The following is a 24,107-nucleotide window of genomic DNA, read 5'->3' as shown; positions in this document are numbered from 1 at the left end:
ACCGAAACACACTGCTTTACGGCAGAAATAGACAGGGTGGTGGTACCTACCCGTGCGGAATCATAAGACATCCTACCACCAGTTAAAGTATTTGAAACACACGTGTTAAGTTCAATAATCACGCAGGTTTTGATCAGCAGTATTTTATTTATTCAAAACAGGACTTAGTGTACCTATTTCAAAACATTACCAAGGTATTTCAGTACCGTCATATTGTAAAAACTTGCCACTGTCAGCCTCTCCTAAGTTCTCTATGGTATTGAAAATTCCCGCAACGCTCGAGTCAACGTCTAAGGGAGCGTTTTTCCCGCCCATGTCGGTCTTAACCCAGCCGGGATGCATACAAGCAACGAGGATGCTCTCCTTCTTCAAGTCGATGCTCATTGATTTCGTTGCCGCGTTTAGCGCCGCCTGTAAATGATGATTTTGGAAAATGTTTGTATAAAATTCTAAAACGAGAACGTATTACAGTAGATTGGGGGCAATAGGGGCTAGAGGTAGAATAGGGACAAACCTGGGATGTCACAATACTTGTTGTTAGATTTAACTTTGTTGAACTGAAAATGACTTTTACTTAGTGTTTAAGAATATTAAATAGCTTAATTTAGTCATCAAGGTTTTGTAACTCATTAAAAAGTTAATTACCTTAAGTTAAGTAGTAGGTACTTAACAATTAAATAGTGGCAGCTCTATCGAAAAACTATTGTCCCCATACGTAACCTGATCCACTCAAAGCCAAGGTGAATCGGGTCAAGCGAGTTTTTTCAGTTTTTGTGTATATTTTGTAATGAACTATGTACAATAACGCATCGTATATAAAAATTTAAGCCTCCGGAACCATTTAGTCTCAATTTTATTGGTATTACCATAAGAAAACTACTGAAAATTTGTGTTGGATTAGGAAAGGGTACCGATTCCCCCCAATTTACGGTACGTATTAAAAAGTATTTCTAAAATGAGCACTCATTTACCCAACAGCGTTTATTATGTATGATCATATTAGTGGCTCACCTTTGAACATCTGTAGGGGTAGAAGCCGCCTTGATCATTTTGCGCTATGGAACCAAGCACAGAGCTCATGTTGATGACGGCGGCTCGCTCTACTCCCACTGCCTCGCCACTGTAAAGCTCGGCTGCTCGCTTCAATAGTGGCAGCAGACTCTGGTGGAGTGACAGATTTTTTGTTTACTATGGAAAGTAGTAATTGAAAATTTTGGTGATAAAGAACTTCTTAAGTACAGTGCAGTGAGTTAGAAAACACTGTAACCAATATATGAAGGTGTTGTTCGACTCTGTTAATTTATATAGGTAATCAGAACAAAAACTGTTTAGCACCTGTGACAGAGAAGTTGAGAAGTGCGCGTTTGGGATGACATGGACATGTGATAAGACGAAATGACAATATAGTTGGTAAGAAGTTTTAACTATGAGTGTGGAAGGCTTTAGAGGAAGAGGTAGACTTAAGAAGAAATGGATGGATTGCGTGAAAGTGATATGTGTAAGAGGGGAGTCAGCGAAGAAATGATATATGATAGAGGAGTATGAAAGGAGAAAATATGTTGCGCCTATCCTCGGTGACCTGCTGACTCTAAGATTGACCCACTGACTCTAAGATTAACCCGCTGACGCTAAGATTGACCCACTGACTCTAAGACTGACCCGTTGACTGGCGCCCACGAGGCTGTCTTGGTTTTTATATCACTCTACATTGCTTGTCTAAGCAAATAAGTGCAGTGATGAAAGAATATAACATGTGCTGCTTGTTCAGCACATTAACAGTATACCAAAAGGATATAACAGAGCGAAACTTATGAGAGAATTTCAGTTTTTGCCGAAACTCTAAAAATGTTGACTTACCTTAGTGAGCATGATCGGTGCAACAGTGTTCACCGTGAGGTTGTCCATCAGCTGCTCGGTCTTCACCAGCCCCAGTTTAGTAAATTTGGTTGTTGTACCGGCATTATTGATTAACAGATTAAGTCCTTGGTCTCCGACGATATTTTTTATCTGTGCCGTCAAATTATCGTAACCAGAAAAGTTTGTGACATCTTGAATATAAAATATACGAATTAAACGAACCTAGTTAATACACTTATTATTTAAGAGTGAATATAATAATGGAGTTAAATATATGTTGCAATGCGGATTATAATGCGAGGGTTAAAAGCTATTTGGTTTATGAGACATTTTTGAAACTTTACCGGAGAGCCATAATATGAAGTTTAAAATTTGGAAACAATACCACAAAAAAACTTCTTCAACTATTTGAATGGAGTATTAAATTTAATTGAAGTTTAGAAAACATCGAACTATTGACGCTAATAGCAAATAAGAGGCACCTTTAAACACCTAGGCTCGATAAAATTCGCAACGAGTACCTACGTGCGTGGAAGTCTAGGTGTACGGGACATCGCCGACAAGATGCAGGAGAGTAGGTTGAGATGGTATGGTCACGTGAAAAAGAAGCCACCTGACTACGTCGGAAATTTGGCGCTACTGCTCGACCTCCCCGCTCGGAGACCTAGAGGCAGACCCAAGACAAGGTGGAGGGACGTAGTGCTGAAGGACAAGAGAGAATGCAATGTTGCTGACGAGGATGTCGAAGACAGAGCGAAGTGGAGGAGTAAAGTCAGGAAAGCTGATCCCTCCACTATGTGGGATAAATAGCTGGGAAGCGAGAGAGAGAGAGAGAGAGGCACCTTTAAAATAAATAATAATAAAATAAATGTCGCGTATTGAGCGAAATGTCGCTTAAACTATATAGCTTTCGATCCCCTCGATATAGCCCTCGATCGATTATCACGCTCGACATTGACCATATGTTGGCGCCGTTGCGATGAGATGTTGGGTGCAAGGCTTATACGAATAAAAGTGCACTGTATTTAAAGCTGGTTTATTAATCGGAGCAAAGTTAATACAGTTTTACGGGACCGACAATTGATTGTGTTTTTCGTCGATGCACGTCGTTTTATTTTGTCACTCCACGCCTCTCCCCCGCTTCCGCCGCGGTGAGGAAAATAGGGTTGCTATGTTTCGAACATAGTCACTCATTGTGGACTTAATGCAGGGATTCGGACGAGAAAATAAAGATCTTGATATTTTAGTTTTACTAAGTTTTTACTTGAGTTTTACGAATGATCATGACACATAAAACATATTTTAGGTTAATTACGATCAATTCATTAACAAGGTAGAGCGCAGTCTGCACTTTCATTTCACTCTAGACCCTGTATACGTTTGTTTTGTGTCTTCTTGATCAATTGTAGGTAGTCATGATTCGGATTCGACATATACTTGTATTGTGAGACACTGAGGTCGTTGGGTATTTTGTGTGAGCTCTTAATGCGTCGTACCCTGCCTATTTCTTATGGGGAATTCCTCATGCGGCCCAATTTGAAGTGTGGGACCATTGAGACTTTAACCTCATGTCTAACAGTGGGTGGCGGAATTCGCCTTGGGATGTCCATGTGTTGAACTAACCACTTAACATCAGATGAATCGTGAGCTCATCTGAAAATCTAAGCAATAGAATTAAGATTAAAAAATGAAATCAATATTGGGTGACATAAACTAGAAAATCTATTTTAATAATTAAGTAAATATGTACCTAAATGTAATATTGTTACATTATGATTTTTCTCCGACAATTGTTTTAGTTCCTGTAAAAAGAAAAAATAAATATTATTCGTAACTTGTTAGTTAATGTGGTCACTGAACACATAACTGACTAACATACAACGGGGGCCCATTTATTCCTGATGATATATTTAGCATTCGTCATCTGACTAAATCTGGTATGTTTTGGTAGGTACTTCACTGTTTTATGCGTCCATACGATACGCGTGTGAAAATTAAATATTTTTTAATATTATCAAATCTAACAATAATTAAAACAACTTTTACAATTTGATCTCAGGTTCTTTAATGTCATTATATTATTACCGAATGCTTTATAGTTTTCGTGGTCACGAACGACTAATCTGTTGTTCGTCGACATTTGAATGTAGTGCTGACTGATCACATAATGTTAAGAAAAATCTTCGTGGCCTAAAGGATAAGATGTTTTTTTTTTATGATTGAATGTTTACTGGTGGCCCGAAGGCCTTTCCAGTTTCACCAGGACAGGTGGGCGAGCAAAGGCTCAGCCAAGAGGGGTGGGATTTGCTAACAACTGCCCGAGCGCCTCCGAAGGAGACCTAACAACTCAAGAGCAATTGTTTCGCGAATGAATCTACTACCGGATCGGAATCGCGACCCGCTGAGAAGATCCGGCGAGAAACTCAGCGGGCTGATGCATGGGTTAGGTTGCACGTCGACCTCTTTGTCGAGTTCGACGAGTACGGTTACCGGGGTCCCTAAGCCTGCCCCTAGTATTAGAGCTGAAGGCATCTAATGCAAAGGTTATTGGATCTGATGGATCCGTAAGGACGTGTCTAGGGCGTCGACGGTGACTGGCTCCTGCATGATCAGGATTCGGGGAGTAGTCAGCGGCGGCAACGATAAGGCGATTATCATGACGCATAGCCTTATCGAAGTATCGTTCCGACGCTGACTTCATGTATTTCCGAATTGATTCGAGGCCCAGGTCGTCGTGTAGGTCAACGTTCCTCACGAACCACGGAGCCCCGACAGCTAACCTGCAAAAGCGGGATTGTAGGGATTGGAGGGTGTCTATGTGTGTGCGGGCCGCGTGAGCGAACACCACACTCGCGTAAGTCATGACGGGCCTTATGCAAGTTTTGTAAAGTGTCACCTTGTTCCGAAGGGACATTTTACTCCGCTTACAGATCATGGGGTAGAGTCTACCGAGAATAAACGCGGCACGGTCACGGACTGATTTTATATGCGGGCGGAATGTCATCGATGCATCCAGGGTAACGCCCAGGTACTTGACCTTCCTGGCCCAGGGTATGGGTTGTCTAAAGAGAGTAATCGGGGGTGTGAGATTCCTCCTCCTAATCCGGGAGGAAATCCGTGTGGAGCTTCCCCTCTGAAATAGCACCGCAGTACTTTTCGCTGGGTTGATGTCTATGCGCCATTTTCGGAACCACTGTCCTAGGGCTAGGGCTGCGCTCTGAAGCTTCTTCGCGATTAGGGACTTATTTCTACTAGAATAGTAAACAGTCGTGTCGTCGGCGAATAAAGCTAAATGGGTCGGCGGCGACCGGGGAATATCGTTGACGAATAAGCTAAATAGGAGGGGTGAGAGGACAGAGCCTTGCGGGACTCCAGCTGTGAGAGGTCGTGGGGAGGAGCGGGTTCCCTCGACTCGATATCGAAAAGAGCGGTTCGACAAGAAGTCCCGTATGATGAGCACGAGACTATCCGGCACGCCCATGTTGAATAGTTTGAAAATCAAACCATTGTGCCAGACTTTGTCGAACGCTTTTGCGACGTCGAAGAAGAGAGCTCCCGTGTATAACGGTTTTGGTCGATTAAGCCCCACAAGAATGTGCTCCGTGAGGCGGTGCACCTGTTGAACGCATGAGTGATTTGTACGGAATCCGAATTGTTCATCGATAAGAATGCCCTTGGATGAGACGAAGTCTCTGAGGCGTTTGTAGAGCAGACGCTCATACAGTTTGCCTAGAGACATGAGGAGGCTAATCGGGCGGTAGCTCGTCGGATGATTTTTTGGTTTACCGGGTTTATGTATGCCGATAACGTCCGCTTCTTTCCACACCGCGGGAAAGATACAGTTCGCCATAGCGGCATTGAAAATAGATGCCAACATCACGATGAGTTGGACGGGTAGAAGTTTAATAACGCGGTTGGATATACCGTCGGAACCGGGAGCCTTGCGAGGACGTAGGTCTTTGATCAAGTCTTTAACTTCCATCGGGGTGACGGGTGGTAACGCATCAGAGGGTGGCAAGGAGGCTCTGCGTTCTACCTCACTGTCTACTAATTCTACATGAACAGGGTCCACGGATTGAGTGCTGGGCGTGCACTGGGTTTGCAATGTATCGGCCAGCAGCTCTGCTTTTTCGTCATCATCGAACGCCGCGAGTCGGCCTGAGGGGCCTACGAGGGGGGCATAGTTACTACCGTATCCGATTTGAGAGTACGAGCTAAGCGGTAGTAAGACCTTTGGGAGGGCGCGAGTCCTTCTAAGAAATCAGACCATCTGGCATCTCGGACTTCGGCGATGCGAGACTTTACGTCGCGTTGTAGGGCACGCATTCGAATACGATTTTCCGCGGTAGGATACCTGTCGTAGGCGCGTATCGAGGCGTTCTTAGCTCTAAGGAGTTCCCTAATATCGTCGGACAATTTGAAGCGGTGGAGGAAGTCCTCCGCTACAACTTGTTTCGATGACCTATCTAATGTCGAGGTGATGTGTGACGTTAAGATGTCTATGGCTTCAGCGGTATCCTGAGGAGACGGGATAGAGTCCGGGTTAAACGGGAGCGATGGTGGATCAGATTCAGCCAGGCTGATGCCCAGCGTGTGCCAATCCACCACAGTCCTCGTGACGGGAACGGAATCGGGAGCGCGACCGAGCTTCATAACGACGGGACGGTGGTCTGAATCTAACTCTGAAACTACTTCGATCGAGTGTAAGCGCAGAGTTACGTTTTTTAATAACGCTATGTCGAGTATATCCGGGCGATGCGCGATATTTAGCGGGTAGTGAGTCGGGGTTAGCGGAGCGACGATATCGAAGGCGAGATCATCGACTAACGCGTCAAGCCGCCTGCCATTCGGGGTTGTGGTGTGTGAGTTCCACCTGATGTGTTTACAATTTAGGTCGCCCGCCAGAATGACAGAGCTCCCCATACCGAGCAGCGCCTCGATATCACTGCTTAGAACGATCTTATCCGGTGGAAGATAAACGGACGCGATAACGATCGGCGCGTGTCCCGTCAGTGAGATTCGGCACACTGATGCTTCGATATTAGCGAGCGCGGGAGGATCGAGCGGGACGCAATGCAGGGCTCTTCTATAGTAAATGACGGTACCACCACCACGGGCAGAGAGCCTGTCGTTCCTGACCATGTTATAGTTCGCGATTTTAGGGTCACGGCGCGCGGGCTTAAGTAGGGTCTCCTGCACTAAAAAGATATCAATTTGGTGGTCACGCAAAAAGTCAGAAACCTGATCACGTTGATTTGCGAGACCGTAAGCGTTAAAAAATCCTATCGTTACGGATAGGGGCTTTATTCTACTTATATACGCCATTGATTACCGGCGGAGTGAGGGGAGGACGTACGTATTTAATGACGCGTATACGTCGGCGTATTCCTGCACAACGGCGATAAAGTGTTGTGCAGTGGAGGCAGCGCGAATGGCGTCGCCCAAAGCGTTAACGCGCTCAAAGTTGATCGACTGAAAGAAGTCGATCGCTAAAGCGAGATTGTCGGACGCGGTCGGAGGGCAAGTCGCGGGAGAGGGACGAGTCGCGGGGGCGGGACGAATTGCGGAGGAGGGAGTTGTAGCCGTGTTCGTGTACGGCAGCGGTTTTGCCCAGGCCGAGACACTGGGCACCGGCGCCGGAACGAACGCTGGCTTAGCCTGCGACGCAGAGGGTGCCGAGGCTTTGATGTCTGGGCCGGAAGCTCGGAGGCGGTTTTGGCGGGCGACGCGGCGATTTATTTTAGGGGCTCGGGGGCAACCACGGTAATTCGCGGGGTGACCCTGTGTTCGACACAGGACGCAGCTAGGCGGTTCCGTCGCGGTTTTTTGGTCGCGAGCGCAGAGGGCCGTGGCGTGATCGCCCAAACACTTAACACATCGGGGCCGCGCGTGACAGTTACGGGAAGAGTGCCCGTACAATTGACAGTTATGGCACTGGCTAGGAGTGCCTTTTTTATGGGGGCTTCGACAGCGATACCAGAGAGCCTACAGACGGTCTGTGTGTTAAAGATTTTCTTACCCTCGGGGGTAGGCTGGAGAGCGACTAGAACCATATTATATGGCTCCCTACCGCGACCGGTGTGCATACGGTGCACAGAATTCACTGGTAGGCCTTGTTCTAACAGGTCGGCTTTTACGAGCTCTACATCTAACTCTTTAGGGATTCCGCGTATTACAACGCGGAGTTCGCGCTCCTCCTGGAGCGTATACGTATGGAAACTTATACGCTCCTTACGGAGGTAAGAAGAGAGGGCCCTATGGTCGTCGGGTGTTTGAACCTTAATTTGAATGCCGTTCGCGAGGTTACGGGCATTCGTGAAATTTATATTTTTGGCCTTAAGGGCCAGGCAAACTCGATCCCAAGCTGCCTTCTCCTGAAGGATAACCGGGGGAGGGGTCTGGGTTTTATTTTGTGCCACCGGACGCGGCGACGGAGTGGCACGGGCTGGGGGCGCAACGGGAGTCTGAGGGCGGGGGCGCGACGCGTTCACGGCTTTGCTAATTTTAGCGGCCGCGGGAGCTCGAGACTCCGCGGCACGCTTCTTACCCTTCTGTACCAGGGTGAATCCATCCGTCGATGAGGCGGGGGCGAGGTCGACCTCCATGTCCGAGTCAGAGTCGGAGCACGAGGAGGCGGGTGCAGGCGACCTACGAGCAAGTGTAGGTGTTTTAGAGGGCGCGACGGAGGCCGCGGATGATCGCTCAGCTGAAACGATGGTCACGGCGGACGACGCAGCAGCTTTTCTCGCCAGTATAGGCGACACGGGAGCGGCAGGCACGACAGAGGCTGCGGTGCTCAATGCAGAAGCTCTGCACGCAGGTACAGGCGACGCAGGAGCAGCGAGCGCGGCGGAGTCCTCGAGAGGGCTCGCAGTGTGATTGGCCTTGAAGGCCAAAAACTCCGAGGCGAGCTGTGGGTGGCGAAGTCGGAGGAATTCCGCGAATACAGCGTCCATGATCGCTGAGTACCCAGGTGGGGCGGCCCCGGGTCTTGAAAACACTCGCCTTGCGGCGAGGCCCCAACTTCTCGGACCTGAGCGGTTCTATTGAACACAGGTGGCAATGCGGCGCGATTACTACAGGACAAAGAAAAAGCACAACAAAACAGAAATTACGAAAAGAAACAAAACAAATAAATACTTGCAGGAAACCACTTTGTCGGCAGATGTACCACGAACACAGAAACAACAAAAGGAAACAAAACAAATAAAAACTTCCAGAAAGAGCACTTAGTCGGCAGATGTACCACAAACACAGGCCGCGCGAACAATGGCCGGGCTAACAAAAGCCGGGCGAACAAAGACCGGGCGATCGAGTGGACGATGAGCACGTCCGCACGTGACGGGTGCCTCTATCGGAATGGGATAAGATGTCCGGTGCAACATAATGTTAAGAAAAGTCTTCGTGGCCTAAAGGATAAGATGTCCGGTGCATTCGTATGTTGCGATGCACCGGTGTTCGAATCCCGCAGGCGGGTATAATTTTTTCTAATGAAATATGTAACTTAACAAATGTTGACGATTGACTTCCACGGTGAAAGAATAACATCTATATATATATATAAATGAATAGCTGTTCGTTAGTCTCCCTAAAACTCGAGAACGGCTGGACCGATTTTGATAATTTTGGTCTTGAATTATTCGTGGAAGTCCAGAGAAGGTTTAAAAGGTAGAAAAATATGAAAATGCCCGGAATTAAATAAAAATAACAATTTTGTTTTCCCTTTGATGTGTCCCCCGTCGAACGGATTCCTTTTGTTTATTTTAAGTTTATTTTATAAAAGTTTAGATCTTTTATTTACCGACTGAGGCATTACGAAGTCTGCCGGGTCAGCTAGTCGTGTAATAAAAAATCAACCCGTAAAATTATAATTTGCGTAGTTACTGGTGGTAGGACCTCTTGTGAGTCCGCACGGGTAGGTACCACCACCCTGCCTATTTCAGTCGTGAAGAGTAATGCGTTTCGGTTTGGAGGGTGGGGCGGCCGTTATAACTATACTGAGACCTTGGAACTTGTATCTCGGGGTGGATGGCTCATTTGCGTAGTAGATGTCTATGGGCTCCAGTAACCACTTAGCACCAGGTGGGCTCTGAGCTCGTCCACCCATCTAATCAAAAAAATATAATTTGTGACTCATTCTTGCCTACGAATATTTTATGGCGTAACACTAGAACTTTAGTACGAATTAGCTGAGCGTTTTGTATTTTAACCCGCGGATGTCTATCTTTAAGGTTTTGTCACATAGGAACCAAGATGTAATGTGCATATTTAGTCAAATCTGTATATTATAAGTATTATAACGGTAGGCGGCGGTTTGGCTCTGCTCCTGGAATTGCTGACGTCCATGAGCAACGGTGACCACTCACCATCAGGTGGGCCGTATGCGCGTCTGCTTACACGGGCAATAAAAATAATAATAAGCTTGTTTGTGACCCGCAAAATAAATATTCCAATGAAACTCGAAACTGGTACTACTTACATAAAAATCAGCCAATTCCGATTGCAACCTTTATGCATTGTTTTAATAAGAACATTATTACAAAATTGTTTATATTGACAAAAAATTATGTTAAACCGATTTTAATTCTGCTGGAGGAATGAAATATAGATACATATTAGTGGGCGACATTTATGTTGTGATTGATGCCTATTGGCTCCGGTAACCACATCTGATAATACACTGCTCATTCTAGCGCTAAGACCTCTAGAATATTATTAAATATAAGAATTATGCGCCTTCAAAGTTTTCAAGAAACTTCAATATTACGTCTCAAGGTGGGTACTAAACTAAAAGCTTGGGAGCCTATTTAAACAATTACGTAGGTACGTCTATTTGCTTCCGGCCGTAATTGATTGCCCACCTCAGCTAGATAAAAAAAACTAGAATATTAAAGAGCAATTATGCGTGGCGTTCAACTAAAGTACTTTCCATAGGTACATAAACGATACATTTACTTAAATACATGAGACCAACTCTCAAAACATTAAAAGAACATTACAAAAACCAAAAGCATAAATTGATACATTTTCATCAATACGGTAATGAGGTCATAAAGTATGTATTGTGTGCTATGGTATGGTTTTAACATTTTCATGATCACACAAAATGTGAAACGTCATTCTCTTTTCCAATATCAACATGACGTCAGCTGTCATAAAGTATAGGTATTTTTCGTCTCTTTCGCGCATCAATAAAACTAGTTTGCCCGGTGACGGCTCGAGTACTTGGCCGCGAGATTTGTTGTATTGTAGTTAAATTTTAAAGATTCTTATTGTTTCGTGTTAATATATTTTTGTGATAGTGAATTGAACAATTGTTGCAGAAATGGCACCTGTCGGTAGGTTATTTGTTTTTTTATTAGCGATCAACCTACCTCGGATTCGTTTCGGCAAGTTGCGATAATTCTCTGCGACTTTTTGCAGTGAGTAAGATATTTCACCATACCAAGGCCGAGGCCTCTGTTGGCTCCTGTGATGAGGACTGTCTTCATCCTTGATTCTTTAACCGACTGATTCAACTCTTAATAGTTTCTTGACGTTTGATAGAAAGTTATCGTCAACCCTGATTTAACGAGGTAGTTTATTTATTTGTTGTCTCTGTCATTTATTGTTGTCAGAATGACAATCCTGAACAGCCTATGCAGGATAAATAATTTGTTTAAGCCGCTTAAGTTAAGCGAAAATGTGTTTCTGGTGGCAAGGCGTTCGCTGGCCAGCAGTAAGTACTCGTAATAGCTTTGTCCGTAGCCTTGAGGCGAAGATAATTAACATAACCTCATCGCGACTAACAAAATCCGTGTTTTTTCCTTTAAAAAAAATACGATTTGCACCCGTTTGTGTTTGTGGTTGATATGCTCGCATATAACTGGTCTTTAGCACTTTTTTGTGTGGCAATGGTGAAATATCATACACAATTATTACACAATTTTTGTACACATTTCATTTTCAATTGAAAATCATTCTTATATACCTATATTAAAAGTTTTATTAAACTTGACCATATGAATAGTAAAATTAATGAAGAATAATGAGAATATTCATAAAGTATTGATAATTTGACAATAATATACTCATATCCAAAATTTCCTGGTCAGGAGGTTGGATGTGTTGTAGCCGTAAAACCAAGTCAGTAGCACCGCTAGAAACGACAAAAGTAATCCCAGTAGACAATATACCAGGTATCTCATATTTTTCTCTGCACATTCACTGCTGTTGCAATGGGGAATTGGTTATGCAGCCTTCATTGCTCAGAGAAAACCAGAATACATTATTGAAGAGCACACTGTTAATTCATGTGGAGTTTTGTTCTATGGTATTGAAATGTATATGTATGTCCAACTATTGTGTAAAACTTATTGGGTAGTAAAAGTTAAATGGTGTTGGTGTGCCTTTGTCAATTTAACTTACCGACCTCATACTATTTTGTTACTGCAACTTATGAGCACATTTAAATGGGCTAGTTGACTGATTTTTTAATCTAATTTTAAAACATGGTCTAAATTAAAAGTCATTTTATGAATGACAGAGATCAAGAGCTTTTTTTATTGGCCTTATAGGCAGACAAGATTACAACCCACTTGATGGTGAGTAGTTACCAGAGCTATTGGCGTCAGCAATGCCAGGGGCAGTAGCAAGCTATTGCCTACTGAATAAAAGTCATGTAGTCACACATTGGGCCTATTCTAACATATCCCTCACATAATAAAACTTACAATCTTCCTATAAATAATTGTCAACATCTTGGAACATGCGGTGAGGCTTATTCAGACAAATCAAATATATGTGTTTACTGTTATGCAATTTTATCAGCTATGCCAGGGTACAGCGAAGCCTTCAGATGTGGTTCTTTGAGTTTATTAATAAATTTAACAAATTTGGAAATCGAAACTCATTTTAATAAATATAAAACCAGTCATCTACCTTGTCGTATCTATAATACACTACAAGAAGTAAACTTTGGGCTATCCATTAGAGTAAAATTCTGGTGATCATAACATAGGCGGTTTCATGCGATTTGTGGGTTATATATCAAATGGGAATATACTTGTTTTAGTGTGGAGTTAATATTAATTACATAATTAATTATATCAATATTTGAAAGTTTTTAAAACATATACAGGGTGTCCCAGAAAGAATGGATGATCCTGAAACACCTCACAGTAGAACTATTGGGGACACAAAATAAAAAAATAAAAAAGTTCTCATGTAGTACCCGAATTACTTAGTAGTATGGAAAATATCAACAATTTTGCGTTTTTGGAATATACAACAGCTAGAAATAAATGAAATCCATAGGCTTTTTGGTGTTATAATATTCTACATGGACTGCCTGAGAAATATTTTTTTTATTTTTTATTTTGAGTCCCCATTAACTCTATTATGAGGTGTTTCAGGATTATCCATTCTTTCTGGGACACCCTGTATAAATAGAAATATTTCTCAGTAGCATTTCGTGTGTTACATGTTCCATTGTTTTTCACATGTATTATTAAAAGAGTATTTTAAAAACAATATGCCAAAAAAATTAAACCCTTTGATATGAAGTAAAAACGGCTATGCCCATTACACTAAAGTCAAAAAGTGTTTTAAATTATCTCAAATTTGTTTCAAAGCTCAAGTAACTTTTCCATAGTTATAATTTCATAGTATTTGATGCAAGTTCAGAACTGAAAATGTACTATTTTATTTCAAAGGCAGATAGATGCTTACAGGCTTCAATTGTTTTGAAACCTCATTTTTATAAGCGAAAGTTGGGTGTAAATTTAATTATCTACCACATAGTACAAGCTGGTAAATGACTCATGAATTTTAACCATATTCATGTAAAGAATGCATCATATATTATATATTTATATATGTTTCATTTGTGTTTATGCTTATCAATTAGTATATTATTGTTAATGTTCAATGTTGTTACTTTTTAATATTTTTTATATATTAATAAATGACAATCATGTAGTTCTAAATTAACAGATTCTAAAAAATAAATAAAACGATATCATCATTTTGTTTTAAAAAGCAATTTTGTTAAAAATTTTAAATAAAAATACTTAGTAATTAAAAATTATAAGCCTAATCAAACCAAAATACTCGTATGTAATTAAAAAAAAAACAGTTAATTCCTCCATCATAGTAAATTTTAAAAATATTTTAGCAGGAACATACGACTATGATCTGGCTGTAATCGGAGGTGGCTCCGGTGGACTGGCCTGCGCCAAGGAGGCTGTGAACTTGGGTGCTAAAGTGACTGTGTTGGACTACGTCACACCCTCACCGCAAGGCACCAAGTGGGGCCTGGGAGGAACCTGTGTTAATGTAGGGTGTATTCCGAAGAAGCTGATGCATCAAGCTGCTTTACTTGGAGAGAGCATACATGTAAGTGATTAATCTCAAAACGAACTAGTCACGGCGTGACCGTCCCGTTTCTTATTATATACATAATTAGTCATTGTATTCAATAAATTTTGTAAAACTTTTATTGTGTAATTTAGTCTTGTGTGTTTGAGATTCCCATCGCGTTATAGAAATCGGTTTCTAATTTTCTCATATCTTAAGTTTTCAAATACGCAGGTGTTTTCAGTTGGTGGTAGGTGGTAGGACCTCTTGTGAGTCCGCGCGGATAGGTACCACCGCCCTGCTTATTTCTGCCGTGAAGCAGTAATGCGTTTCGGTTTGAAGGGTGGGGTAGCTGTTGTAACTATACTGAGATTTTAGAACTTGTATCTCAAGGTGGGTGGCGCGTCTACGTTGTAGATGTCTATGGGCTCCAGTAACCACTTAACATCAGGTGGGCTGTGAGCTCGTCCACCCATCTACGCAATAAAAATAAAATAAAAAAAAAAAGTTTTTTCCAAGACAAAAGTAGTCCACAACGTTTGCCTACGTTTCCCGATAGGGGCGCTGTTCCAACCGCATACAAATTTGACATAACTTTTACGCTATCGATAACGTTAAAAAACTCGCACTAAGCACACAGATGATGCCGATATTTCTTATCGTAGATCCTTAGTCAGAGCAACGTGATTGCGAGTTTTAATCTTATTTTAATATTAAACTTTACCATTACGTGCATTGACTTTATATGTTTTCGTAATACGTTGTTTTATTGCACGATTCTATAAATCATTTCCGATGTGATATTTAAAACGTTGTAAATCTAGAAAGTTCTTAGAGACCACTCGGCGGCCAAATAAAATATCAGTATTAATATAGTACTAATAATAAAGTTAGAATTTAGCATAATTATTGAAGACTGTAGTTTTGGCGAGTTGTGCTCTCTCTCACGGTCGCCAAGGTTAGCCCGATCGACCTAGGCATCCATAATTCATTGCTCTGTCGTGGTTTGTACGTAACGGTGAATGTTATTAAAATGTAATTGTACAAATCGATACTTGAATTTAACCTTGAACTAGAATTTTTAAGTTTCATCCAATAGATTTCTAGCTCTGTCGGACAAGATGGCCGCCATGGTACAGCTGGCCTGATAATTATGATAAATTTAATTTTTAACTCTGGAAAGTAGCAATTATGATTCTTACTGGGTTTTTGCTGTGTCAGAATTAATTGAGATGTAGGGTGGTGTAAAGAGATCGGCTTTATCGAGACGCCCTGTGATATCGATTGGTGCTGTAGCTATCATAGAATAGAAAATATATGACAGATGCCTCAATCGTGTTAACGAAATTTTCCTGACAAGCTTGAATTGCGGGTCTATGCCATCATTATGTTCGTTTCTCCCGTAAAGTAATTGTAAAAATTCGTTTTGAAATGATTGATGGCGACGTTCACGCTGTATTCTCCAGAAGTTTCTATTCAAATATTAAATCTGAAGAAATGTTGATTTCCTACTTAAAAAATACTTACGAGGGAAAATTTCTGCGATATATAATATATATTTTTTTTCTCTAGTTTATGTTTATGTCGGTAATTAGTTCGAGTGAAGCAAATTGAAGTGTGCCTGTAATGAGTATTCTCTGAAAACGTCTTATTCTGTTCATACAAAATTAAATACATTCAATATTTAAAAACTTATTATCTGTAATACAATCTTCACCTTTTTTATAAATAAAATATTTGTGGTCTGTCGTTGTGCGGCGCATCACACAAAAACTACTGGATATGTTTTTTTTTTTTTTTTGCTTTTATATCTGAGGTAGGTACCTACTTTGTTCTTTAAAAAAAATAAAAATAACATAATAAAAATCACAAAGCATAAAAGTTTGAATAAGCTTCCACTACTACGACTTATGAACTACGTACTATGAAATTTAAGTAGTCCTTGATAGGATGGCTCATAATATGGAAACCATACGGGGACTTATTATAGGGTTAGTCCAAAAATGAACCTTAAACCTAACGTGTACTCTGACTCGTTAGGTTTAAGGTTCAGAATGGAAATGTATTTTTTTATATAATTACAGGAAGCGGTTGCATACGGTTGGGAGGTGCCCTCACTGGACGCGATCAAGATAAACTGGCCAGCGCTAACTGAGGCTGTACAGAATCACATAAAATCTGTGAACTGGGTGACCAGAGTTGACTTGAGGGAGAAGAAAATAGATTACGTTAACGGTTTGGGTGAGTTTAAGGACGCCCACACGCTGATAGCGACCTTGAAGAATGGATCGAAGAAGGAGATCACAGCTAAGAATATTGTGATCGCCGTAGGCGGTAGACCGCATTACCCGGACATACCTGGGGCGGTCGAGTACTGCATCAGCAGTGACGATATCTTCAGCTTAGGTCATCCTCCCGGGAAGACCCTGGTCGTCGGAGCTGGATGTATCCTTTTTATTGTGAGGAAAATACGCGTGCTTTTACCGCGCTTTCTTAAACACGATCGGTATATACATACGTGACAGATTGTTTCAAACTAGGTTTCACTAACTTTAGTCCGGTTACCGTTATGAAAAATTTCATTATCGTATTAGTGACAAATCTCAAATCCTTTTTTTTTATTTGACCTTAATGCCCTTGCTACGATTCTTCGATAAAAAAATCCCTCTTCATTCCATTGATTTTTATATTTTCAGTTTTTAATTAATATAAAATAAAATATATAGAACTCAACTTATCAGATTATAAATAAACTAGCGTAGCTATATAATAGGTCCGATAGTTTATGAAAAGGAGAATGACACGTGTAACTCTTTCAACAAAAAGTGTAATAATATTAATTCTTTGTATAAAAATTGCATACACGGGCGACGCCGTAGGGCACGTCTAATATTTAAAAGGCTGGCTGACAAATGACGTTAAATCGCCTCTACAATTGTCACGCTTTGCATTTTGACGATCACAGCTCTCCAGTGTGGAGATTATGTTGCTGCTCATTCTCTACCGAATCCCTCGGTCACCTTACCACCCACAGCTTAGTATGGGCTCTGTCATAAGACACAGCCTAGCATACGTACATGGGCCGCCGGTGACTACATTCCCGATCCTGCTGATCGAATGACAAACACTCGACGTCGCTCTAATCAAAACATGTCGGCTCCTCCTGATCCACTAACGGTGCTTTTAGGTACCTCAAGCACCGGTTATCGTTCTCGTCAAACCCGTCGCTTGCGACAAAGGGCTCGACGAGTAAATTAACCCACAGATACAGCCCACTGAGTTTTTCGCTGGATGTTTCATCGAGTCGCGTTTCCGATCTGGTGGTAGATTCTGCGAAGCACTGCTTTTGTTAGGGTTAGTGTTAGCAACGTCCTCAAGTTAGATCCCCATAAGCTCTCCTATGGTTACGCTGGCATAGCCTCTCAAGGCTACCAGCTTAGATAGGAAAAAAAGCATGGCAAGCATGGTCGCGTATACACATACTGCATTATCTTATCATTGTACCATGTTGTGTTGTAGGTGTACTTGCTTATCGTGCAGCCGATTGAAATTCGATGAAGGAGAAATATAAATTGCAATATATAATAAATTTTTAAAACGTGCCTGTACGAGGAAGCATGTGCATTAATGTACATAGTGTATGCTTATATACCTTTATGTATATTTATGTGCTGAGTTAAATCATGAACATTGATTAAAAGAGGAAAACAAATAACTTTAAATTGTTTTTGAAAATATTATAGAACTATCGCAAAACCCAAAATTTTCATCTGAAAGGGTAACTTTCCAAGTATCTTTAGTGATATCGATTCGTGCACAATAATTTGAATATATCGGTGGTGAAGTCGTAGCTTGTGTTCTAGAACATTCTGTCGGTGTAGTCATGTATTCGGACGAGTGCTTCCAATCGTTTACTGCAGCCAAACGGTTTGGCTGTGATGGCATCCAAGTGCTTTGGTTATTAATTTCAATACCGATGGCGGAACGATATTTTTATCGTTTGCAATCGAAAAAAAATGCCTGTGCCATTAAAACTAATGTATATTTTTTATCTCTTCATTTTTACAACTGTTATATTTTATGTACTGATTTGTTGTCACGTATACTTAACGTAGAACATAATTTAATGATGGCAGGTTGCATACGTACAATTCTGTCTCTCTATCTACTGGTAGAAGATCTTAATTTTTATTTTCATTAGCCCATAGACATCTATAACGTAAATGCGATACCCACCTTGAGATATAAGTTCTAAGGTCTCAGTATAGTTACAACGGCTGATCCACCCTTCAAACCGAACCGCATTACTGCTTCACGGCAAAATAGGCAGGGCGGTGGTACTTACCCGTGTGGACTTACAAGAGGTTCTACCACCAGTAAAGAGAGATCTTCCCTTTATCGATAATTGCAAATATTCATCTGTATTAAAACCACCCTAGAGAATAAGCCCATAATCTCCTCGTATTTGAATTCAGTTTACAATTTATAATGTGGTCAGATATGACTAAGGTCCATTTATTATAAAAATTGCGTTATATTTTGTCCTTTCTTGTCCAAAAAAAAGGATTGTGTGGTTATGAAACCACGGTAAAAGTGAAACTTTTTTTCACATTATAGACATTTAACTCTGACAATCAACATTTACATTAAACACTGACAAAAACAAACAAAATAGCGTGGAGCACTGGCACAAATGAGTAATAGTCTATACACTACACGGTCAGCTGCTGCGAACTATAGGCGCCGCCATATTGGCCTTGGCTGCTCTGACGAGCGCCTACTCCGCGGCCGACCGTCACGCGACATGCAACACAGACGAAAAAGTTTGAGACGATGATAATAAAAGTTTCACTTTAAAAACCACAAAACTGCGCGAATCCTTAACCACCCACAACAGACATCGGCTTGGAATGCGCCGGCTTCTTGAACTCCCTGGGCTATCCGGCCACCGTGCTGGTCCGATCGGTACCACTCCGTGGCTTCGACCAGCAGATGGCCCAAGCAGTAACCAGCGAGATGGAACAGAAGGGAGTCGTATTTCACCACAAGTGCGTGCCGCTGTCCGTGGAGAAGTTGGAGACCGGTCAGTTGAAGGCGCGCTGGCAGAACACGGAGACCCAAGAGCGGTAAGTTTGCCACCGTGTTTTTGTTAGCGTCGCTAAATCGACGTAGGATACACCCCGAATACTCACTACCGCTGTGATTGTGCATCCTGCGTTTCCTTAGGTCTCTGTTCTCCTATACCGTCCGGTTCTAAGCTGAACTCTACATCACGACATTGGAGCACTGTTATTTTTAACATCTCTGGAACCTCCATGGATCCATGGCTTAAAGGACACCCTGTCCGGTCTAGACCTTGCGGTAGGCAGTGGCTTGGCTCTGCTGCTGGCATTACTGGAGTCCATGGGCGACGGTAACCACACACCATCAGGTTGGCCGTATGCTCATCTGCCTAAAAGGGCAATAAAAAAAAAAGACCCCAAGTACTCATTGTTTGAAACGTGTTTACGGACGACTTCCACGATGAAAAGATAACGCCGTGTTATGAAATTTAAACCTGCCGATTGTATTAATTTATGTATTTACTGGTGGTACTGTGTGAGTTTACATAAACAGGTTTACCGTTTCATTACAACTGATAGAGAGTCATGCGTGTGATGAATGCGACAGTTAATCCAATTTAAATTGACCCATCGTCTTTGACTCTCAAGGTCTGCAGGATTTACACGGGTAGGTACCACCACCCCGCCTATTTCTGCCGTGAAGCAGTAATGCGTTTCGGTTTGAAGGGTGGGGTAGCCGTTGTAACTATACTGAGACTTTAGAACTTGTATCTCACAAGGTGGGTGGCGCGTCTACGTTGTAGATGTCTATGGGCTCCAGTAACCACTTAACATCAGGTGGGCTGTGAGCTCGTCCACCCATCTAAGCAATAAAAAAAAAAAAAAAGTCGTCGTGGCCTAAAGGATAAGACGTCCGGTGCATTCGTGTTGAAGCGATGCACCGGTGTTCGAATCCCGCAGGCGGGTACCAATTTTTCTAATGAAATATGTACTCAACAAATGTTCACGATTGACTTCCACGGTGAAGGAATAACATCGTGTAATAAAAATCAAACCCGCAAAATAATAATTTGCGTAATTACTGGTGGTAGGACCTCTTGTGAGTCCGCGCGGATAGGTACCACCGCCCTGCTTATTTCTGCCGTGAAGCAGTAATGCGTTTCGGTTTGAAGGGTGGGGCAGCCGTTGTAACTATACTGAGACTTTAGAACTTGTATCTCACAAGGTGGGTGGCGCGTCTACGTTGTAGATGTCTATGGGCTCCAGTAACCACTTAACATCAGGTGGGCTGTGAGCTCGTCCACCCATCTAAGCAATAAAAAAAAAAAAAAAAAAAAAAAACTTGAGACCTTAAAACTTTATCTCAAAGTGGATGGCACATTTATTGTAGATGTCTATGGGTTTCAGTAACAACTTAACACCAGGTGGGCTCTGTTTACCCATCTAAGCAATAAATAAATAAAAGGTTTGCAGTTGTGGCGAGACTTTGAGGAGACCTGTGTCCAGCAACGGACGTCTGTGGGCTGAAGGATAGGATAGCACAGGCGAATATACCAGCTCGGGGATGCTGAAATTGGAGTGTATTTATTTAATGATGTTTATGTGTCTGGTTTTGTTTCCACCGTGTCCAGGGGCGAGGGTGTGTTCGACACGGTGCTGATGGCGACCGGCCGGTACGCCCTCACCAAAACCCTCAACCTCGAAGCGGCAGGAGTGACGGTGAGTCCACCACTAAGACTGTCGTTCGAACGGAATTACACAATGACTAGCTGAATGTTTACGTAGTTGACTTTAAAACGATTAGTAGATAAGGGATTTGTAAAGGATTTTGATTGAGTGTACATAGTTGTATTTATCTATATATATATATTAATACGTGAAGCAAAAACTTTGTATCCCTTTTTACGAAAATTGCGCGGATTTAGAAGAAGTGCAGAATGTTAATATTTTTTAACATTATGTATAAAAAATACATTAAATCAATTAAAAAAAAAAAACATTACACACACTACAGTGTATTTGACGCACACACGCATGCATACTATTTATTTATTGTCAAACTTTTGTTCTTGACGTCTGTTGTCAAATTGAGAAATATTGTTTGTCTTTATTAATATTTTCTATAGTGTAGTCTTGGCGAAATTTGTGATTATATTATAGAAGTATAATAAGTCTTTCAAAATAGAATCATAATAGTGTACAAACATATTATTATAATTTCAATTAATTATAGTCGAATTTCGACTACTGCGGGACCACTAGTTGTATTAATTAGGTGAAGGAACTCGCCGTTCGCCCGCTGCTAAGTGGTTATTGATGCCCGTAGACCTCAGAACGTGCAAGACGCCACCAGCCGTGACACATGAGGTCGAAGTTGCAATTTAATTTGTTGTAACAATTCTGAAATGGCTGTTCGATGATCCATTAAAATCGACTGCATGATTGCTTCGCCGTAGATAGGAATGGTGATAGCTTCCACGAGGGCCACAAGACCCTACCCACCCCTAATATTACCCATTTTTGCTCTGGCCCTGACATTGTCAACACCCACGGGCGCTTTGAAGTCTTGACATCCTGTAAATTTAAGGCGATTATTCAAAGATATAAAAGAAAGATATAAAAGAAGTCATAAAAATTTATTGTATATTAAAGATGCTGAGAGTTCTTACCGAGAGAACTTAAGTTGATGATAGTGTCCATGGGCTCCATACTATAAATACATCAAGTTAGATTTTACTCAGTCACGGAATATGATGCCCAAGAAAGCATATTAGTTAAAGTTTGGTTTGAAGGGTGGGGCAGCCGTTATTGTAACAATACTGAGACCTTAGAACTTATATCTCAAGGTGGGTGGCGGATTTACGTCGTAGATGTCTATGGGCTCCGGTAATCACTTAACACCAGGTAGGCTGTGAGCTCGTCCACCCATCTATGAAATCTATATATATAAAAATGAATCAGCTGTTCGTTAGTCTCGCTGAAACTCGAGAACGGCTGAACCGATTTGGAAGTCCAGAGAAGGTTTAAAAGGTAAACAAATATAAAAATGCTCGGAATTAAATAAAAATAACAATTTTGTTTTTCCTTTGATGTATCCCCCGTCGGACGGATTCCTTTTGTTTGTTTTAAGTTTATTTTATACAAAAGTTTAAGTCTTTTATTTATCGATTTAGGCACTAGGAAGTCTGCCGGGTCAGCTAGTAAAATATAAAAAAGTATTATTCGTTTTCAGTGTGTATCAAACAGCGGGAAGATCATAGCTGAAACCGAACAGACCAACGTCTCTAACATATATGCGGTGGGCGACGTGTTGGAGGGGAAGCCTGAGCTGACCCCCGTGGCCATCCACGCGGGCCGGCTGCTGGCGCGCCGGATGTTCGCCGGGGCCACGCAGCCCATGGACTACGACAACGTGGCCACCACCGTGTTCACGCCGTTAGAGTACGGCTGCGTCGGGCTGAGCGAGGAGACCGCACTGGCCAGGTGAGGCCGACCTCCTTAAATACAATGACAACTTTTTGGCGGGAACGCGAGGAGTGAAATTGTATAATAACGGTGGTTTATTAACTGTTTAGTATCTGTGAAAGTGCACAAATGTGGGAAAATGAAACAAAGCCGCTGAACGTAACTTCTCGGGATCCTTCAAAAAGTCCACTGAAAAAATCTTAGTAAATGGCCACCATTTTACTGAAATTATATTTCATCTCATCTCATTTAATTTCATTTCATTTCATTAAGACATTATTAAATTAATCATTTTCACTTCATTTCATTTCACTCCATATTATCATTTTTCATAAAAATAAGAATATAAATTAAAATAAGACATGACTTAAAGGTTTTAGATATCAGGTCATAAAATCCCTTTAAAAAAATTGAATGACATGCGGAAGGAAGGTCATTGAACCAGTCCTCATGGAAGATTGTGTGCAAAAACTTAAAGAAACTAAAGTCCCTTCGCAGACCAAGACGCTCCCCGACAGTGAGACGGTCGTGATCGTTGATAGCGATAATGGGGAGGTGGTAGTGTCCAGCCCTAACAGCTGGGTGGGGCGGGGGCGGGGGGCGCGTCGTGAACCCACATGAGCCGGTACTGCCGGCCCTGTAGTTCTGGTGCAACACGCAGTAGCTAATACCCGATGAATAGAACCCAATCAAGTTAGGTTTAAAAAAAATTATGACATTAAAAGATTAAATATTTTCCAGAGATAACCGGTATTGTTTCAAGAATTTATTTGATAATACAGATAAGTTTTCATTAAAACGAGTAGATATCGTTAAGTAAATAAATAGATTAAGGGACGTTTTTAAATGAGACGTCTAAAATATTTCAAGTTTTTATCAATTATCCGTCTGCGTCGTGTATCAAGATACGGTTCTTATCTGTGAGTGTCTGGGCGGTGGCCCGCGCCCGCTACCGAGGTCCATAGACATCAGCCACTGCACGAATGTCGTGGCTCTAATAACAAGGGTTATATTGCCCTTTAAATTAGACCACATTATTCATACGCGGCAAAAATAGGTAGATAAGTGGCACTGCGCGGGTCCCTCCCGCCGGGGGATCGCGAAGGAGGGGGGGGGGTGTTAAGGGGGACTGCGGGGGAGGGGTCCGCTCGAATGCAAGGGTGCGTAACACCTCGTGCGTCCGTTGCAGGCACGGCGCCGACAAGGTGGAGGTGTACCACGCGTTCTACAAACCGACGGAGTTCTTCATACCGCAGCGGAACATCCGAAACTGCTACCTGAAGGCCGTGGCGCTCCGGGAGGCACCGCAGCGCATCCTCGGGCTCCACTTTGTGGGGCCGGTCGCCGGCGAGGTCATACAGGGCTTCGCAGCTGCCGTCAAGTTAG

General features: G+C 42.1%; 3 protein-coding genes across 8 annotated transcripts in view; 1 reads left to right on the top strand and 2 right to left on the bottom strand.

Annotated features, from left to right (window-relative positions):
• Positions 1 to 24,107, bottom strand: part of mmd (disintegrin and metalloproteinase domain-containing protein mind-meld) — a 937,314-nt gene that overhangs the window by 68,038 nt on the left and 845,169 nt on the right. The gene's annotated exons all lie outside the window — the stretch shown is intronic.
• Positions 1 to 24,107, top strand: part of Trxr1 (Thioredoxin reductase 1) — a 29,049-nt gene that overhangs the window by 1,864 nt on the left and 3,078 nt on the right. The window contains exons 1-8 of one of the 5 annotated variants that reach the window (XM_028182354.2): positions 11,042 to 11,195; positions 11,952 to 12,035; positions 14,012 to 14,232; positions 16,278 to 16,638; positions 19,091 to 19,319; positions 20,888 to 20,975; positions 22,489 to 22,739; positions 23,911 to 24,102. In XM_028182354.2, the coding sequence (XP_028038155.2) occupies positions 11,183 to 11,195; positions 11,952 to 12,035; positions 14,012 to 14,232; positions 16,278 to 16,638; positions 19,091 to 19,319; positions 20,888 to 20,975; positions 22,489 to 22,739; positions 23,911 to 24,102 (1,439 nt within the window). In that variant the 5' untranslated portion in view covers positions 11,042 to 11,182. Of the gene's footprint in view, positions 1 to 10,980; positions 11,196 to 11,440; positions 11,576 to 11,951; positions 12,036 to 14,011; positions 14,233 to 16,277; positions 16,639 to 19,090; positions 19,320 to 20,887; positions 20,976 to 22,488; positions 22,740 to 23,910; positions 24,103 to 24,107 lie in introns of those variants that run through there. The other 4 variants (XM_028182356.2, XM_028182355.2, XM_028182353.2 and 1 more) reach the window with 4 other exon arrangements.
• The window catches only part of sni (SDR family oxidoreductase sniffer), a 241,398-nt gene continuing 217,418 nt past the window's right edge, over positions 128 to 24,107 (bottom strand). The window contains exons 1-5 of one of the 2 annotated variants that reach the window (XM_028182358.2): positions 11,232 to 11,367; positions 3,608 to 3,659; positions 1,858 to 2,048; positions 1,012 to 1,161; positions 128 to 411 (exon numbers count right to left, since the gene is read on the bottom strand). In XM_028182358.2, coding sequence (XP_028038159.2) covers positions 187 to 411; positions 1,012 to 1,161; positions 1,858 to 2,048; positions 3,608 to 3,659; positions 11,232 to 11,348 — 735 coding nt within the window. In that variant the 5' untranslated portion in view covers positions 11,349 to 11,367 and the 3' untranslated portion in view covers positions 128 to 186. Of the gene's footprint in view, positions 412 to 1,011; positions 1,162 to 1,857; positions 2,049 to 3,607; positions 3,660 to 11,231; positions 11,368 to 24,107 lie in introns of those variants that run through there. The other variant, XM_089730703.1, reaches the window with a different exon arrangement.

This window comes from Bombyx mandarina, chromosome 10 (genome assembly GCF_030267445.1).
Source record: "Bombyx mandarina strain Sakado chromosome 10, ASM3026744v2".
Classification (NCBI taxonomy): Eukaryota; Metazoa; Arthropoda; class Insecta; order Lepidoptera; family Bombycidae; genus Bombyx; species Bombyx mandarina.
This window is presented reverse-complemented; position numbering and strand designations above follow the sequence as displayed.